The 17,722-nt window shown below is 45.9% G+C and overlaps 2 protein-coding genes across 2 annotated transcripts; both read right to left on the reverse strand.

The window, feature by feature from the left end:
- Positions 1–273: 273 nt before the first annotated feature.
- WDR66 (WD repeat domain 66) lies at positions 274–11,546 on the reverse strand. The gene is made up of 21 exons (XM_029284039.1): positions 11,340–11,546; positions 10,202–10,747; positions 9,890–10,030; positions 9,676–9,785; positions 8,848–8,956; positions 8,628–8,708; positions 7,917–7,997; positions 7,414–7,458; positions 6,651–6,862; positions 5,970–6,161; positions 5,563–5,810; positions 4,484–4,635; positions 4,112–4,285; positions 3,534–3,718; positions 3,290–3,404; positions 3,027–3,190; positions 2,687–2,777; positions 1,979–2,122; positions 1,031–1,259; positions 831–932; positions 274–562 (listed from the first exon to the last, which is right to left on the reverse strand). Exons 1-21 carry the CDS (start codon positions 11,544–11,546, stop codon positions 396–398), a joined length of 3,495 nt encoding a protein of 1,164 aa, XP_029139872.1. The 3' UTR covers positions 274–395.
- A 2,343-nt stretch (positions 11,547–13,889) lies between these two features.
- Positions 13,890–17,359, reverse strand: PSMD9 (proteasome 26S subunit, non-ATPase 9). The gene is made up of 6 exons (XM_015815454.1): positions 17,190–17,359; positions 16,134–16,236; positions 15,664–15,851; positions 15,338–15,439; positions 15,078–15,166; positions 13,890–14,216 (listed from the first exon to the last, which is right to left on the reverse strand). The coding sequence occupies exons 1-6, from the start codon at positions 17,295–17,297 to the stop codon at positions 14,189–14,191; spliced, it is 618 nt and encodes a 205-aa protein (XP_015670940.1). The 5' UTR covers positions 17,298–17,359; the 3' UTR covers positions 13,890–14,188.
- Between the last annotated feature and the right edge of the window lie 363 nt (positions 17,360–17,722).

The raw sequence follows: 17,722 nt of genomic DNA on the forward strand, positions 1-17,722 counted from the left end.
TGATCCTCGGACACTGGATGCCGAGCGTCCAGATTTTGACCGGTGGGGATGCCGTGATGGTTGTAACTGAGAATGGGTCACAAGCCACTTTTTTCAGCATCACTGTAACTTTGAACGGTCACTAAATGAATGATTGCAAGTCGAGGAGCAGCTGTCAAAAGATCTGGGAAAACTGCTTCCGCACGTCTCGCTTTGGATGAGGGACGAGGACTTCCCCAGCTTTATACATACGGAGTCTACAATTGATTTTTTTTTTAAAAAACAACACCCCCAACATCTTTTATTTTCCATCACATTGAAACTAATCATTTCTGAACATTTGTTTTTCAAAAATAGTTAAGTTGTAAATCTGGGGACAGAAGACGACCCAAGGCGAAAAAGACCAAGAGTGTAAATCACGAATTCTTCACGGACAAGAAACTGCCATTCGTGGCCTCGTCGGAAGTTTGCATCTCTGTCGTCACGTCCGTCGGTTCTGGCATCGGTAAACCCAAGATGTCCTTTGTGAAGTAAGCTGCCGTCACTTCCTCGGGGATTTCTTCCTGAATTATGTCTTCTGAACCTGGGAAAGAGAATGGATGCTAGGACTTGGTGCAAGGAATATACAAGATCACTTTATCCACAAGCTACACTGAACTGATTTTTGCCCTTTAATTGCAATGCAACTCTTTTCACGTTCCTGCTCTACTTTCCCCAGGATGGGAGACCACTAAGCGACCCCAGGGCTCTAAGATGAGTTAGAAATTAGGCAAAGAATCCCCAAGAAAGCAGTAGCAAACCATTATTTAACGGTGCCAAGAAAATCATCAGAGGGGGTTGCAGTTCAGCACCTGTGGGATCATAGCTGCCGACCTCCACACGTCCCCCCTCGGGGTTGAAGCCCAGAAGCGTGGTGAGATACTCGGCCAATTCTTCTTCGGTGAAATGCTCTCCTGCTCAAAGAAAACGAGAAAGCACACAGTCACCTAACCCGAGCAGAACCACGGCATACCACCAATTTTCAAAGGTTTTGAACGCTCAACGCTCACACCTTTGTGTTGCAGCAACAATAGCAGGTCATCTCGGTTGATGGCGGCTTCGTGGTCCTCGTTCTCATAGCCCAACACATCGAAGGCCTGCTGAATTTCCCTCGAGGCCAGCCCAAAGGCAGGCCGATGGTTCACGTAGAGTTTGATGAAGTCCCCTAAATTAATATGGGTGACTTGCTTCCCAGTATCCAGAAACTCACTAAATTTGACTTCGTTCAGCATGTCTTCAATCTAAAAGGAGAAACGGGATCCCACCTCCATCAGATCTGAGAAAGCTTTCAAAACCTGGCCTAACCCTAACCCTATTCTTAGTGTATGTATCTCGTATCTCTTTTTGTATTGTTTTATTCCTTTTAACGTTGTAAGCCAACCAAATTCACCTCCTGGTGAGATGGGTGGCAAATAAATTTAATCAATTAATCAATCAATCGATAAAAATAAAGTTTTCTTCAGGAGTTATCTTTTCCTGATGCATCAGGTTTCGTTTGGGATTGGCTTTTATTGTTTTAACATTAGGCAGTTGGGCAGCCTCTAAATCAAGGCTGTCCAATCTTAGCAACTTGAAGTCCACAGGTCTTCAAGTTGCCAAGCTTGGACACCCCCGGTTTAAATCAAATAAATAAACAAACACAAATGATTTTCAATCATGTTGCCGCAGGAATGCTTTGACAAGCAGAAAGAAGGAAGGAAAGTGTCTTCTTCAGTCATCTCTCAAACCTAGTTTGCAGAATAGGATCGTTTTCCTCTTCCTCTGATTTACAAAGCTGGCCAGACTAAAAAACCACGATTCCCATAAGTTCCAAACTGTGATTGGAGACATCCTCCCAAACAAGGATTGAGGAACAAGGGTTGAGGAACCGCTAGTCCACAAGAAATCGCTAGGTTTCGGAGGTCAAATGAGGTGCTTAAGGACCCTCCCCACCTGCCCCCTCCCCTGAAAACCCACTGACCTGATCCTCCGAAGGGTAAAACCCCATCGCACGCATCAGAAAGGAGACCTGATCCAAGGGGATGTGTGTAGACACCTTCCTGGGTTCCATGGTGTCGATGCCCTGATGGACCAGCTGAGCGTAGTAGAAATAGTCTTCCAGCTCCTGAACATGTACAAAGGATCTTGAGTGTGCAAGAACATTCTATACAGGTAAGACCTTGACTTACGGCCACAACTGAGTCCAATCTTCCGTTGCTAAGTGAGACAGTTACGTGACTTTTGCCTCATTTCACAACTTTTGTTGCCACAGTCGCTAAGCGAATCACTGCAAGGGTTAAGTTAGAAAGACGGTCACTAAGCCAATCTGGCTTCTCCCCCTTGACTTTGCTTGTCAGAAGGTCTCAAAAGGGGAAACACTGCAACAGTCATAAATATGAACCAGTTGATCACGTGACTGTGAGGATACTGCAACAGTCATGTGAAAAGCAATCCTAAGTCCCTTTTTTCGGTGCCATTGTAACTGCAAACGGTCACTAAACGAATGGTTTGTAAATCAAGGACTCCCTGTAATGAAAGATTTGGCTTGGTGTCTGTCTCTATCAACCTTTAGTGGCCCTTTTCCCCTCTCTGAAAGGGTTTTATTTTCTGAACCCCACTATTTTATGGCTGCTGTTGTGCTGGGATGTGTTTTGTGGCATTACCTGAACCCCAAACTGAGCAGACTCACCTTGAAAAATGCACCATCTCTGCCACCTTCCAACAGGTTGTAAAATGGGATCAGGTCTTTGCCACCCAGGAAAACAGCAGCAGCCAGAGCACTGGAGAAGGAGACAGGGCAGGGGGTCCCTGAGGAGAAGACCCTGCAGAGAAGCTCTTGGTTCCTCACCTGCCTCCCCTCTACCAGAAGGAAATAAAAACTCCCCACCTTGGAGGAACTTAACAAACCTAACCTCTAGCTTCATGTTTCTCTACCTTGAAGATGGGTGGACTTCCACTCCCAGAATTCCCCAGTGTTGCTTTGCCTCCTGAGGCCACCAAAGCTTTTCCTCAAAGGAACCATCACTTACTCGAGATTCACGTCCCACTTCATCACCGTCGAGTCGCTGCCCCCCGCCGTGAAGAGGTAGCGTCCGTTGTAGGAACAGGTGAGGTCGGCCACACCTGCAGGGTGGCAAATGAAAGCTGAAGACTTGTGGGGGTTCCCATCGACGGGCAAGATCTGCAGGCCAACCTAGAGAAGAAGATGGAGAGGAGAACCAGTTTCTCCCCAGCCCCGCCTGGAGGAATGTGAAGATACAAAGGAAAGGTACCTTCACGTCACCTCCACTACCTTATCTTTTGTGATGTAGGCCAGGTACCGCTTCTGAGGATCCTGGTCCTCACCCAACGGAAGGATGGCAAACTTCTCAAGAGGAGAACCATAGCTGGGTCCCAAAGCGGTCTTCCTAAAAGAAGCACGTCATGAAAAAGCCTAAGAGCCCAACCAGCTCATACCAAGAGCAGATCCTTCTCCCATTGGGTCTGTTGCCTTTGAAGAAGTCCACCCCCCACAAGGGTTTTCCCCACCTAGCTACCTGCACAACTTGGTGGTCACGTTATAAAGCTTCATTTTGTAGTGATTGTTGGCCGTGAGGAAAAAGTACTCCGTTGTAATTGGGGGATACCAAGCGATATACTTGGGGATTGCGCTCTGCTCAATACGGTCTCGTCGGATTACCACCAACTCATCTTTGACGCTATTCGCCAAGTCGTATTCCACCTGAAAGCCAAGTGAAAGCCAGCAATCACTCCAACTAGTGCGAGACGTAGCAGAGTGAATCACTGGGTCTAACTGTTGGTTAGGCAAGTGGACCACCGTTGACCCAACTGAGTTGACCCACGTGTTAAGCCAAGTGTTGGTCACTTGTACTACTCAACTCAAAAAGCTACCAAGTCTTCCTGTCAAGGTTGGGACTTTGCGGCCATAACTCGCTACAGACCAGAAGCATCTTGATTCCCATCTCTGGTACCCACCTTCCTCCTTTGACTCCAGGCCAACCTGTTTTGTCCTGAATGAACAACTACCTAGGTTTGTTGGTCCTGAAACTTTTCCAGAGGGAGTCTCCAATCGGGTGGCCCATTTTCACCAGATGTGCCCAGCCACTGGACTTACCAAGAGCCGGTCTTCTCCGAGACTTAAGAGCCGTGGCTCACTGCTATCTAGGTGCACCCCAAAAAGAAGGGTGCGAATCGGCTTGTAATGGGAGTGGAGGGCAGCCAGGCGACCCCAGACTTTCTTTTCCTCTACGTCAATTTTTTTGTAAAGGTTCAACGACAAATTTTCATCCTAAAAGACAAGAAAAATCAACTGGGAAGGAAAACCACTATTGTGGAAGTTGATGTTCACACGTTTTCAAGTTGCCAATTTTGAGAAACGCTCTTCTGTGGAGAGCTGCGAGGAACAACCAGCTTGTAGCCAGAACAAGGGGTAGCCCGTAGGATACAGCAGTGGGATGGGTCCGGGAGGAAGGGGGTCACTACTCACGGCAGTGGCGAGATATTCAGAATTGTGGGAGAAGCTCATGATGGTGATGGGTCCTTTTGAGAATTGGAAAGGTTCTGGATGGTCGTTTTCCAACGATATGGCATCAAGGATATAAAGACCCCCATTCAGAAAGCCAACAGCTAGCAAAGAACCTAAGATGCACATCAAAAAAACAGTTGGTCCAAACTCTGATTAAGGTTCTGGAGATTATTGAGACACTGTTTGTTCATAAGCCATGCTTGTCCTCCTAAACCAAATCCTTCTATGATGTTTCTCCAAAACGTCTCCTAACCCAGGGGTAGGCAACCTTGGCTATTTTATGACTCGTGGACTTCAGCTCAGGAATTCTGGGAGTTGAAGTCCACAAGTCATAAAAGAACCAAGGTTGCCTACCCCTGTCCTAACCACTTTAATTATTGGTGTCCATCCTTAGGGTGGTCCAGTAGACACCACCATTACTGATCACTCATGGAGGACAGACCCATGAAAGCCCTGTCCTGAGGTAGGAATCCATCAGAGATCAAAGCTACAGGCAGGAAGCTTCTATTTAAAGGTACCAACACTCCCCGAAGGACCCTGCAGCATTTTAGCAGTCAACAGTAGACAGATTTGGGCTGCAAGTGAGTTTTAAGCTTCAGAAAAATTCTACCTATCAATCTTGCAATTACGATCGGAGGCTAACGTTACCAACGTTGGATGCAACAGTGGGTAGGAATTTTTACAGACTATCTGGGTCAGTTATGGCAGTTCTTGACTGTAAGAAATAATTAATTAGATAAGAGTTGGAAGAAAAATCAGTGCAACCGCAATCTTTGCAGTGGTCTACAGAGAGGCTTCTGACAGGACCAGCAAACCATTCAAACACAACCTCTGATTCGATTGGGAAGACCCACAAAGTTGCTGTATAGTCTGATAACAGCTTTCTGCAGCTTTCTGAGGCCAGCTCAGCCAGACCCAGCAAATAATTCTTTAGACAAGTATTGTGATTGTTCGGGATTCTCTTCCTCAGACAGAAAATTGAGCCCGGGGAGAGGAGCGACTTCCAGCTACCCAAAAATATGAGAAGGACCGATGACTACCATCATGATTGTAACAGAGGCAGCTGATGCTTTCGCCCTTAAAAATTCGGCTGACGAGGTATTTGTTCAGGAGGTAGCTCCAGACTTTCAGAAGGCCACAGTAGCTGCCCTTGGCCAGGAGAGGTTTGCAGGGGTGGCAGATGGCGGTGTGGACAGCGTCCTTCGGTTCCTCCAGGCACTTGGTGACTTGAGTTCCCTCCGTCTTGACGTGAATCACCACGGCATCCACAGTCGCAAGGATGAAATTCCTACCTCAGGGAGCAAAAGTTTGCAAACTTGAAGAAAAGTCCATCCTTCCTCCCCAGATCTGCCCAGCTTGCAGAAGGTGCTCCATTCCTTCAACCCCATCATGCCCAACAGAATAATAATAATAAAAAAAACTCTACGGGCCACCAAGATCCGCTCACCTAACAATGAAGGGTTGGCCAGATAAAGTGCACGACTCGGGGTACTTGGTGACGTCTTCAGGGGAGGCGGGTTTCTTGGAGAAGGAGAAAGACTGGATGGGTCCCAGTTTAAACTGGCTGTACCAGTGCATCAGCTGCAGGTCCCCGTCGTAGAATTTAATGTGGCCTCTGATGTCACAAGTGACAAATAACCTGGGAAGAAGCATTGGCGGTAGAGATCAAAGGATAGATAGACAGACAGATAACCTTTATTGTCATTTGTTTTACTATGGGCACAATGGCACACATTAAAAATGAAATTTAGTTGCTTGCTCTCAAAGTGTACACATGCATAACATACTATATACAGCTTATGTATAGTCAGGGTTTTTTTTCCCCTTTCCAGCCCACCAGGTTCTCAAGGTGGGCTCCCCTTAAAGAAGTGCCTGTTTGGAGGCTGGAATTTGAAAATAAAATAAAAATTCAGTTTTGTGAATTGCATTGAATCGCAGGTTTTTTACTGGAAAAGCTGCAGCAAAAAACAGGATGGGTCCAAAGTGGGATGTTCAGCTTAGCTGCAGCACCCTCTGCTGGCCAACACTGGAAATTCTTCCTCAACAGGCTTTTAATTGTAGGATGCTTTTACCCTGGTTACGACTATAATTGAGCCTGCAATTTCAGTGTGAATTGAGACCCGCTTACTCGTCCATGATGGCCAGGACGGTGATGGCGTCCTTTTGTAGGTGGACCAGCTTGATGGCTTTCATGTTGTACACTCGGTCACACGTAGCTTGCAAGGGTGTGCAAACGGTGTCCCAGATCACCAGCTTCCCCTCCGAGGTGCAGGACAACGTTTGGGAAGTGCGGAAATGGAAACGGGATTGGCTGAAGAGTCCCACCGCCTTGTTGAAAGTCTTCAGGAGGACCACCGATCCAGTTTGGGAAGAAAAGAACAGGAACATCGAAAACCGCGGTCTGCAACTTCTATCAGGTTTATTCCATTCCTAGCTTTCTATTCATGCATAGGCAACACTTCATATTCACACACACACACCCCAGTAACATCCCTGTGAGATAGATGAGGTTCACAAAGGTTGCCTGGCCAAAAAACACCCAGAGCTGAGGAGAGTCGAGAAGCTGGGAGCCCGTTTTGAGTCCACCACCGTTAACGACTCCATCCCACTGGCCTCTCTTAACTGTCAGAAGCAATTCTCAATTGGTGCCCAGTGGATTCCTGTCAAATATTTTCATTTTCGGATTTAGGGGGCTACCTTTCAGGAAATCTAAGTTGGAAACCAGCCTGCGGAATCATCTTAATGAAGAAGAAGGTCTTGGCTTCCAGAGGTCTTTAAACCCCCTTTACACATTTGCTCCCCTCTCCAATGGGATCCTGCACAGACCACCACCCATTATAAGCATTTCAGAGTCTCCAGTATTTTTATTTTTATTTGGGACACGGACTTACTTTGTCTGTCAAGAGAGGAGCATGGTAGAGCAGATTGCTATCCTCCTAAGAGAAATAGAAAGAAGAGAGGGATAAGTCTCTCAGTCAAGGGTGTCCCAACTTGGCAACTTTTAAGACTTGTGGACTTCAACTCCCAGAATTCTCCATGCTGGCTGGGGAATCCTGGGAGTTGAAGTCTACAAGTCTTAAGGTTGCCAAGGTTGAGAACCACTGCTCTAAAGGTTTACTCACCTGAGAAGCCACCTCCTGCTGCTCCTGTGTGGAAGACACAGGAACATCCTCCCAAGACCTCATCCTTCAAAGCCTACTTTGAACCAGACCGTCAAGAACTTCTAACTGTAGACCCTGCTCGCTGGGAATTTTAGGAGGTGTCATTCCTGTCTCCCTTCCCCCCCCTGTCCTCCCTAGGGGATGCAAGTTTTAAGAAGGTAGGTTCTTGAAATCACCTCGTGTTAAAGTAAGACACTCAAAGAGAGCAGGGTGTTGTGGGGTGTCTCACTTACTTCCCACAAGTAGAAGATAACTTGGCTGTCGCTGTTGCTCACCAGCTCCTTCGGAGTTTGGAGACTGAACTCAATGTAATTCTGGAAGAAAGACGCCATCGTTGCTGAGCACCCCCATCAAAGCTGCATTTCATACCTGAACCACCAGGCGTGGCCCGGTTTTGCTTCCCGAATCTTTAGCAATTCTGGCTGAAGGTAAAACTTGGTGCCACCAAACCGTGGCTTCACCCAGCAGGGCAAAAAAGGGGCTTTGAAGCTCTTCATTGCCGCGGCCGGTTATTTTTATTTTGCTTTTTAATTGCTGCCAGAATAAAGCTGGAAAAAGCTTGGGAAGAGGACAGAGAGGCTAGTGGGGGGCTGCTTTTCTCCCCTGCCAATATCTCGTGGGTCAGCTAGAAGATGCACTGGGTCAGGTCCATAAATGTAGCATTGTACCATTGGCGGTACAGTTTATGGGAAGTGAAAACTGTGGCTGTGCTGGAATTTCAGAAGGAGGAAAAAAATTACGCATCTTTGCTGAGCTTGAAGCAAATGCTGATGTGTGAAAGAATATTTTAGAGCAAAAACTCCAGCTGTTATCCTCCTTCCTCTGCCCCACAAACTCGTAATTTATGCCCTGCAGAGTTCTTTTGCCAAATTTTCATAGGGGATAAAAACAAACCATAATAATCGCTGCGTCTCTCTTGCACGTCAGCAATCAGGAGGTCTGACCTGGAATCCAAACTGAGGCAGGATTTCCACACTGCAGACCGGCTTGGTGTCCAGCGTGGTCCACTTCCAGACTGAAATTTTCTGAGATAAGGAAGAAAATGGTGGATGGTTGGTGGGTGGGTGGCAAAGACCCTAACCCTAAACTAGGAGGAGGTCGGTGTTCCTATCCACTGCTCTCCCTCCAACGTTTAAGACACTCTCTAGGAAGTGCTTCCTTTACCTGCACCTCTTCGGCTCCGACGGTAGCCAGGAACTTGGAGTCGTGAGAAAGGGTGATGGCGCTGACTCCTCCTTTGGGGTGACTGTCGAAGATGGTGTGGACTGGAATCCTGAAGAACAAGAGGTCTGCAGCTGTTTGGGGACCTGTGGCTGAGTGGATTTTGTGGGTGCCAACTTAAGCATCTGAACCGGAAGGAGGACTCGGTAGAGCTACTGGAGTAGGTCTGGAGACTTCCAGATATTTACATAGTCCTACATACCTGAACAAGATTAGTTGAACACTGATGATGTAACCTAGTTGGGTCATGAAAGGTCTACAAGCCAACTACCAAGCTCAGAGAGCACCAAGGACCCAACAGTCCTCCTCTTCCTCTTCCTCCTCCCCTTCTTCCAGTCCTCAAACTCCTCTCCCTTCTACCACTGATATTATCTAGTTGGGTAATGGGACATCTATAAGAAAACAACCAAGCTCAGAGAGCACCAGGAACTCTACAGTATAATCCTGAGCTACAATTATTCTCTTCTGTTGGAACGATTAATTGAACTGGGCAGCCAAGAAACCAGCCATCGGTAGCTAGTTTTGGACCAGCAAATGTCTTTGAAGGTGAAGCCTATTATTTCATTCACTTTCAACAAGATAAACTGAGATGGGTCTTGTCCTCCAAGTCTTACTTGCTGGTTCTACAGTGGAGGGGGGCTCCAAACCTGGCAACTTTAAGACTTGTGGACCTCAAACCCCAGAATTCCTCATGCTGGCTGAAGATCAAGAGGTACCATGACTTGCTATCAAGTACAGGGGAAGCTCATCCTGCAGTCAGTAGAACCTTACGCAGAGTAGCTGTCCCAGATGATCACCAGACTGTCAGGACCTCGGTCGGCCGTGGCAACCCACCGCCGGTCGTCGCTGACACAGATGCAGGAGATACAACTGGAATGTCCCTAAGAAACATGGGAGGTCTCAGGAGAAGCAGACATCCTTGTGAGGAGGTCTGCTGTTTCACATAAGAAAGATGATTCCTAAGGCTCAGAGAACTCGGTCTTACCTGCAGGAGATACTGTTGATTCTTCAAGATGTCATGGACGACGGCAGTGTGAGCAGAGACGTACAACAGCACCCGTTGATCTTCATCCAGAAGGTTGAAAACAGGCAGCTGGCTGTTGTAGCCAAAGACCCACGACAAGCTCTGAAGGAAATGTCCAAGTCATATTATTTCCCCAAGACATCCCTAAGGATCATCTAGACTAGCCGAATCAGAAGGCCCACCCAACTAAAAATCACAAGAGGGGTTGTACAGGAATCCAGATGTTGGAAGGCATCAACTGCCGTCTGTTCAGTGTCCTTCACCCGAACTCACCAGAGGGTGATTGGAGAGCGGCTGAGTCTTCTCCTCAAACAACATCCCTGGGAAGGCTGATAACACAATTGAATCTTCCTCCTGGAACGGAGTCGCACTGCTGGCGGTGGTTTGGGTCCTGGACGTCTCACTCTCTTTTTGGGAGGTCCCCATTCCTGTCTCTAGACTGGTCATTTCACTATCGCTTGGTGGTTCTTGGCTTCTGAGGGACATCTTGGACTTCTCACTCCCTAAGCCAGGAGTTGTTGAACCCGTCCTGCTGGTGGACCTCCTCATTTTTGAGGGCACCGGTTCTAGGGAGATGCTTTTAGCGGATTCCTGCTCCACAAGCCCGGGACCACCTTCTTCTGTTCTGGCCTCTGAGAGTTTTCCACTGCTCGCTGGACCTCTTTCATCATCCCTGGTGCCAGGGCTCTTGCCATCGTCTCTGTCAGCTTCAAAGAGATTGTCTTCTACAAGAATCTCTGAAGTTGGAGAGGCTTCTTCTGACAGCCTCAGCTCTTTGAGCTCTTCATCTTCAGGTGTTGGGGTCCTGATTTCATGTCCCTAAATAGCAAAATAAAATTTGTGACCGAGCCTGGAAGTTGCATTCCTGTTTTCTTCTGTTTTGCCTGATTTTAAATCTTTACCTGGATTATTCCATTCTGTGCTTCCGAATATACAAAATTCAGAGGCCTTTTGGGGATGACTGGGACATTCCCAGCCTTGCTATGCAACAGGATGAGCTGACTGCATCCAGGGACAAATTATTACGAATATTTATTTACTAATGTTATTTTAATTCATAAGAATTCATCTTTAAATAATTAACAATATTATTTACTAATATTCTTGAAATTTCAATTAGTCTGGGTTAGGGTTAGCCATGCTGGCTGGGGAATTCTGGGAGTTGAAGTCCGCCCATCTTCAAGTGGCCAAGCTTGAGAAACATGGTTTTAAGGAGATGCCAGTCAATGGCAAGAGAAGTTTGGGGGGGGGGTTGATGATATGGTCAATATTGTCCACTTGCAGCATCTTTTGCCACTGACCGTAGTTACTGGAACTCCTCGAATCAGTATTTCTCAACGTTAAGCCACTTGAAAATGGTGGGACTTCAACTCCCAGAATCCCCAGCTTCCTAGTCTGGCTTCCGACTTACACTTGAGGGTACCACAATCAGAGGACCGATTTTCGGCAAAGAAATGTGATTTTCCACCCAAGAGAGGTCAGCTTCTTCCTCCTCTGGGCCGAGTGCATCGGTCTCCTCAGGAAGAGTTTCTGGATTTTCCAGGCGCTCCTTTGAGGTCTTCGTTGGATAATCCCACTGGTGGCTGTTCTTCTCCTCCTCCTTCTTGTCTTCCTCCATCGTCTCCTGCAAATATTTGTAGGGTTGAGAGAAAGTTGGAATGGCGCTAGCTGGGTAATGACGGTTCCCTTCCCCAAAGGTTTGGGATCATTCCAAATTGAGGGGAAATAGCCACGTTTGGGCTGAGAAACGTGTCCAGAGTGCCCATAAGGGACCTCTGGGTTTCGTCTTGAAGTTTGGCAGAGTCCATGCCAGTTTCCAGGCATTCTAGGAAGTTCTGCCCAATGGCATTACCAGCTTCCTCATCTTAAAGGAATTGCTAGAGGGAGCATAATTGCCCAGGCCAGGTTTCCTCACCAGCTGACAACCTCAGATCCTGGCTTCCTCATGTAGAATAACAGAACAGAATAAGAGTTGGAAGGGACCTTGGAGGTCTTCTAGTCCAACCCCCAGCACAACAGGAAACCCTATACCATTCCAGACAAAACCAGATACATTCTCTTCTTAAACTCCTCCAGTGAGGAGCACCCACCAACCTCAACAATTGTCCAGGAGGTTAAGCCATGATGTGTCCATTACAGGTTCCTTCAACCACAATCCAGAAGTGGGTCACCATGACCTTCCTCCAGGATTTTCAGATTTCCATTCCCACCTATACCCCATCATCTCCTAGTGGCCTCCTTTTCAAGGTTTGACCAGCTCTGGTCTTCCTTAGCCACAATTAAACGAGCCAAGGTCTACTTTCACTCCGCCAAAACAAAACAAGACCGACAAAATTGCCCAACCAACAGAAACCTTTTTTTTTTCTTTTTTGAGGAAAGAAACAAGTCTCTGCAGAAATCTTAACCCAGAAATTCCTCCTCAATCATTGCCATTCATCACTCCCCCCCCCCGCCCCGGGACAAACCAACTATAGTTTCCATTTTTTTTCTTCTTTTTCTGGCTTAGACAATGATTTAAATTTTCCTGAGGTTCAGCGTTGTCGATTCTCCCCCTTTCCCAAAGAGCTTGTCCTCACCTGCCCGCCTTCTCGACTCACCTGACGGCTCCAACTCCAGCAGCGACTGTTTGCATCCCATTCCGGTTGCCACGGCAACCGCCAGCCGCCTGCAAACAACTCCAGACTGAGTTGCACGCTTGGCAAGCAGTGCAAAGCTTTGCTTCCCTGAATTTCCAAGGATTCAAAACCGGGTAGGCAGGCTAGCACAATTTCCTTTCTTCTCTAACCAGACACCCCTTTTCACACACCCCCCCAAAAAAACCCCTCTAAACCAGGTGCAGGGTTGATTTTGCTGTCTGTTAGATTTATTCCAGGCTGTCTGATTTAATGTTTTTAGCTCCTTTTTTTTTTTAGGTTTTCTCTACCTGCCACCCGGAGCCCACTGGAGTTGAGCAGCCAATACATTTCAGGAAATAAATAGAATTAATCCATCTTGCAACTGAGAAAGGGTGCTTTGAGGTTTTTGCAAAACTCTGTTGGAGGATGGTGGAACCGATTGCTTTGGGTGAAAGAAAAAAAAAAAGACTCGGGCTGGCTTTCTTTCTATTTGGAAAACACTCTCGGATTTTTTTTTTTTCTTGAAAGAAGTGAAATGTTGATCTTGGGTTATAATTTATTCTAGTTCAGAACGGTATTGATTCTTAGGTTTTTATTTGTGCCAAAGAGGCTATTTGTCTGTAGGTTTTTCCTTTTATTTATTTTTTCCTGTGCTCCCAATTTCGCTTTTTCCGAACTTTTTTTTCTTTTCAATTTTTTTCCTTTGCCTTTTGTAGGTTATACTTTTCTGAAATTTAATAAAGTTTTATATAAAATAAGTCAGATGAATGGGGAAAAAAAAACACCTTCTAATTCCCCAAAATTCCCAGCTTGACTGTGGGATGCAGGATTCCTGTTGGGTGTCCAGCACTTCAAAAGATTTTAAAAAAACGAAGAAAAGGTCTAGTTGATAAAAACTGAGCTGACTTTTCAATCCGTGGTCAAGAAAAATCAGCAGCGATGTGGAGTTTCTCTCAGTTTTCCTGATTTGATTTTTTCCTTTTGTGCCTGATCTACAGTATTAGGCAGCTACCATTTAGTACATACGCTAGAATAATGTTCTGTAGAAGTATTTGAATAATAAAGGCCGATTCACATCTCTCGTATTAAAAAACATTTGAAACGCCTAAATTGTAACAAGGTTTGGGAGGAAAAAAAATCAGGCTATAAATCCAGAACGCTTTTGTTGCAGATCTTCATTTTATAGTATTTATTTTCAAGCTTGTATTGCTAATAATTGCACTGATTGCCTTTAAAAAAGACCCAGGATGACTTTTATCCTAAGTGACAATACAAAACACATCAGGGAAGGTTTTAGCGCATTTCGCAGAAACGATCAAGGACAAAAAAGAAAAAAAAATAACACCAGGAGAATGGCATAAATCTTTATTGTCCAGTTCCTGGACCAAACAGGGAAGAATCCAAAGGAAGGCCACAAAACTAAGTTGCTCAATTCCACCATGAATTGAGCAACTTGTCCTTACACCCAAGTTAAAACGTACTGAATACCTTTTGGGAATCAGGGAAAAAAAAATTCAAATGGCATCTGCAGGAAACACAGTAAAAGCCCCAAATTCCAAATTCATTTTAGCCATTTCAGCTTCTTCGGAGAGATGATCAAAATGACATGTCACCAAAAAAACACGAGTTGGCTCATCAGTCGAAGTCATCTTTGCAAAGGAACAATATTACAGCTGGAGATCGAGAGGAAAAAGAGAAAAAAAAGCAAATTAAACCTTCGGCAAGCACCAGAATAGTACTAGCACCCCGACTTTTGTTCCTCAGAGAAGCAAGAGAATTTACACAAATACAGGCAGAGGAAGGCACAATTCTAGGGCTGTTTTTCGACCATTAGAACTTTAAATAGATCAAATATGCTCAACGTTTGGCAATACTTACAAAAAAAAGAATGGTTGGTGAAGATGATGGAACTTGCAGAGATGGCTAAATTAACTTCTTTGATAAAAGAAAAAAAAACAGGACCTACATTTATGGTTGGCTGGAAACTCCCTTACAGACTTTTTGATGAAATAGGAAAAAAAATGCACTTATGATTTGTAGTTTTGAGGGATAAATAGATGGATTAATTAAATGGATAATAGAAAAAGAACGAGCTTTCTTTTGTCATCAAAATAAGAAATTATTTTGTAATTGTACTTATATTTGCTGCAAAGAAAATCGGAAGCGTCTTTTATTTTTTTTATTCTTTGTATCTTTTTGACTTTTTTCTTTCTCTTTTTCTCTCTTTTCTGCCTTTTACTTGTTATTCTGTTGTGTTACTTTTATTCTCTTGGTAAAACTTTGAATAAAAAAATCTATACAGAAAAAACTTTAAACAGATCAGGATGGAAATCTTGGGATTTCTCTTCTAATCTTCACAAAATCCTGTCTGAGCATCACAATTTTTATGTTTCTTTTTCTGGGATTATTAATATTGGAGATTGAAGAGAGCTACGGATACCAGAGGCCAGCTACTGTTTCTTCTGAGCATTTCATTCTTGTAATTTCAGTCACGGAAGCATCTTTTCCTGAATCTAAAGTTTGGGAATACTTACCCCAGAAGTCCTTTCCCACTCCAGCGCTTTGGGGTCAGCCCCAGATGGGTTTTTTCCCCTCTTCGGATCACAGTCACCCTTAAGGGTTTCTGGGGGAGAGAAACAAACAAACAAAAAATAAAATAAAAAGATTTCTCTCATTCAGTTTGGTTTATGTAGCTAATGGGGGGGGGGGGAAGGCAGAAGAGCTACAATGTGAAGTGTCCAGATAAGCCCCTCCCAAACTCTTTCCAGACCCGCAAAGAAAGCAAGCCGCTCACGTCCTCACTGTGCTGAACCACGGTTGCAATGTTCTGCAACGATTGGAAATTCTGGCTGTTAACCGAGCCAAACTCGGCGATCTCGTCGCCCACTTGTAAACCCTGCAGAAAGAAGCAAAAACGATCCCTTTGTCTCGTGTAGAGTTGGGCCAATTGCTCTTTTTTTTAGACCAGCCCACCTTGTAAGGCTTTGGTTACGTTGATAAAAGGAGGAGGCAGAGAAAAGTCTAAATCCTTACCGAAAGGCAGGACGTAACAATGCAGAATAAAGAAATAAAGGAAGCTCCCACCCACTGGGCTCCAGAGCAAGAGAAGCCGGTACTTGCCGCGAAGCTGGCTGGGGAGCCGGGACTGACGGCGTTCACTCGGGCGAAGGGCTGGGGCAAGGCCTGGTTTTGGGCTTCGGCACGAGCCTCGGCCTCATCCTGGTCACGCTTCTCTTTCTCCCGGGCGTGCAGCTGATGCAGTCCCTCTTCCACCTGCTCCATCAGGGCTTGGTGGTCGTTCTGCAGACCTGAAAGCGGAATGGCGCAAATCATCACCAACACTTGCTGGTTGTCTACCGCCCAAATTCTGATCACGTGAAGCTGCAATGGTTGTAAGTACGAGGACCAATCTTAAGTCACGTTTTTTTCCCAGTGCCGTTGTAAGTTTGAAGAGTTGCTAAAGAAATGAATTTAAGCCGAGGATTTCCTGCACGCAAAAGAAGCCAATGGATGTATGCAGAATGAATTAAATGTTTAAATAAGGAGACAGGGCTTTAAACCTGCTGAAAATTAAGGACTTGGCTGCTTACAGATGATGTTGTGTCTCGCGGTCCGGACTTGGTAGATGTCCACATCTGCCCGAGGGTAGCCGTCAGCGTCTACGAGTGGCTCACTCATTCCAACCCCTTTTTGCTGCAAATAAGAAAATCAAAGTGTCCCTTTTCAGATTTGTTTTTTGCGCAAATTACATATGAATTCACTGCCTTATGGGAAGCCCTCATCTGTTCCATGCTGGCTACCCAAATAAACCAAACTTGGCTGGGATGGTAAAAGACGCCATGCTGCAAATTACGGTTAACAAACCAGCTTCATCCCGTATGTTCAACAAGCACCAACAAACCACCTATATTTTGACTAGATAGATCAACTTAGACGTAACAGGTTATGGTGCCACAGCTTGAAATCTTACTTTAGGCTCAGAAGATATGAAAATTGGACAGAAACTTATTTCAAAAGCTCCCGCCAACATTTTAAATCACAGAAGGCTGGAGAGAGCAGCTTAAAAAAAAATTAAAATTAAAAAGGCTTTTGCAATGACTCAGCTCTGAAAAGGAGTCCTATGCATTTCCTGTGTTTCTTAGCAAAATGTTTCACTTTTTCTCATCCAGAGGACCCTCTCCTCCTCCTCCTCCTCCTCCTCCTCCTGTATGCATCCCCCCCCCTTTTGCTTCTGGTGCAGAAGCTGAAAGTTCAGATCCAACCCTTTTAATTCCGGGATCCTTCCCTGTTTTGTATGCCTGCAATGTTTACGCCAGTCTTTCTCAACCTTGACAGCTTGAAGATGGGTGGACTTCAACTCCCAGAATCCCAAGCTTCCTGGCCTGGCTTCCTACTTACACTTGAGGGCACCCGTGGGGAATTCTGGGAGTTGAAGCCCACCCTGGTTTTAAGCACTTGCTTGCAAGCAAAGGAGCTTGCAAAGCAATGCATTTAATGCAATGCAAATATCTGCCTTTGCAGCCCCCCCCCGCCCAGGCTGGAAAGGACCTCCTGCAAAAAAGGATGATGGGAGCTGTAGTCCTTTAAGGCCTCCAGCTGGTTTCCCCCCCAGCCCAGCCCCCCACTCAGCCTGTCCTGCCACTCACATCCTGCAGGACTTCATAGTAGGCCTTGATCTGGGCCTCAATTTCGTCCTTCTTCTTCAGCAGCTGCTGCAGGTCGCTGACCGTCACCGGCGGCTCCTGCAGAGACATTTTCCGGAGAAAACGCCACAAACGCTCCAGGCTGGGAGGCCAGTGGCAGAAACTACGGGTCGCGACGGGAGGCCAAAGAGCGCGGATTGCGAAGTTCGTAACAAGGAGGCGGGGCGAAGCAAGGAAGGTGGCCGGTGGGAGGCGAGGGGGCGTGGCCGGCTGGGCGTCGCCTGGGATTCGTCCATTTAAAGGGAGCGAAGCCGGTTGAGTTGCCTTTGCGCGTCTGAATGGGCCGCTTCTCGCTTTATTTCCCCCCCCCTTCCTGAATAAAAATAAAGGTTAATAGAATAAAAATGCAGTTGGTGTGTTTTTGAGGCAGGGAAATGCCAGGACGTTTTTATTGATTGTTTTATTTATTTATTCAATATTGTCAAGTGGATTTAAACTGTTCAATTTCTGTCTTAAATATCCCTCCCTCTCTCCAT

The sequence above is a fragment of the Protobothrops mucrosquamatus genome, unplaced genomic scaffold (assembly GCF_001527695.2).
Source record: "Protobothrops mucrosquamatus isolate PMUCROS unplaced genomic scaffold, P.Mucros_1.0 scaffold342, whole genome shotgun sequence".
In the NCBI taxonomy this organism is placed as follows: Eukaryota; Metazoa; Chordata; class Lepidosauria; order Squamata; family Viperidae; genus Protobothrops; species Protobothrops mucrosquamatus.

Coding starts and splice junctions, on each gene's coding strand:
- WDR66 (XM_029284039.1), bottom strand. CDS start 11,546: ATGGAGGAAGACAAGAAGGAGGAGGAGAAGAACAGCCACCAGTGGGAT. Junction 8,957..9,675: donor ATCTGGGACAGCTACTCTGC/GTAAGGTTCTAC, acceptor CTTGTTCTTCAG/GATTCCAGTCCACACCATCT. Junction 7,998..8,627: donor TGCCTCAGTTTGGATTCCAG/GTCAGACCTCCT, acceptor TCTTTCTTCCAG/AATTACATTGAGTTCAGTCT.
- PSMD9 (XM_015815454.1), bottom strand. CDS start 17,297: ATGTCTCTGCAGGAGCCGCCGGTGACGGTCAGCGACCTGCAGCAGCTG. Junction 16,237..17,189: donor ACTATGAAGTCCTGCAGGAT/GTGAGTGGCAGG, acceptor TCTTATTTGCAG/CAAAAAGGGGTTGGAATGAG. Junction 15,852..16,133: donor CGCGAGACACAACATCATCT/GTAAGCAGCCAA, acceptor TTCCGCTTTCAG/GTCTGCAGAACGACCACCAA.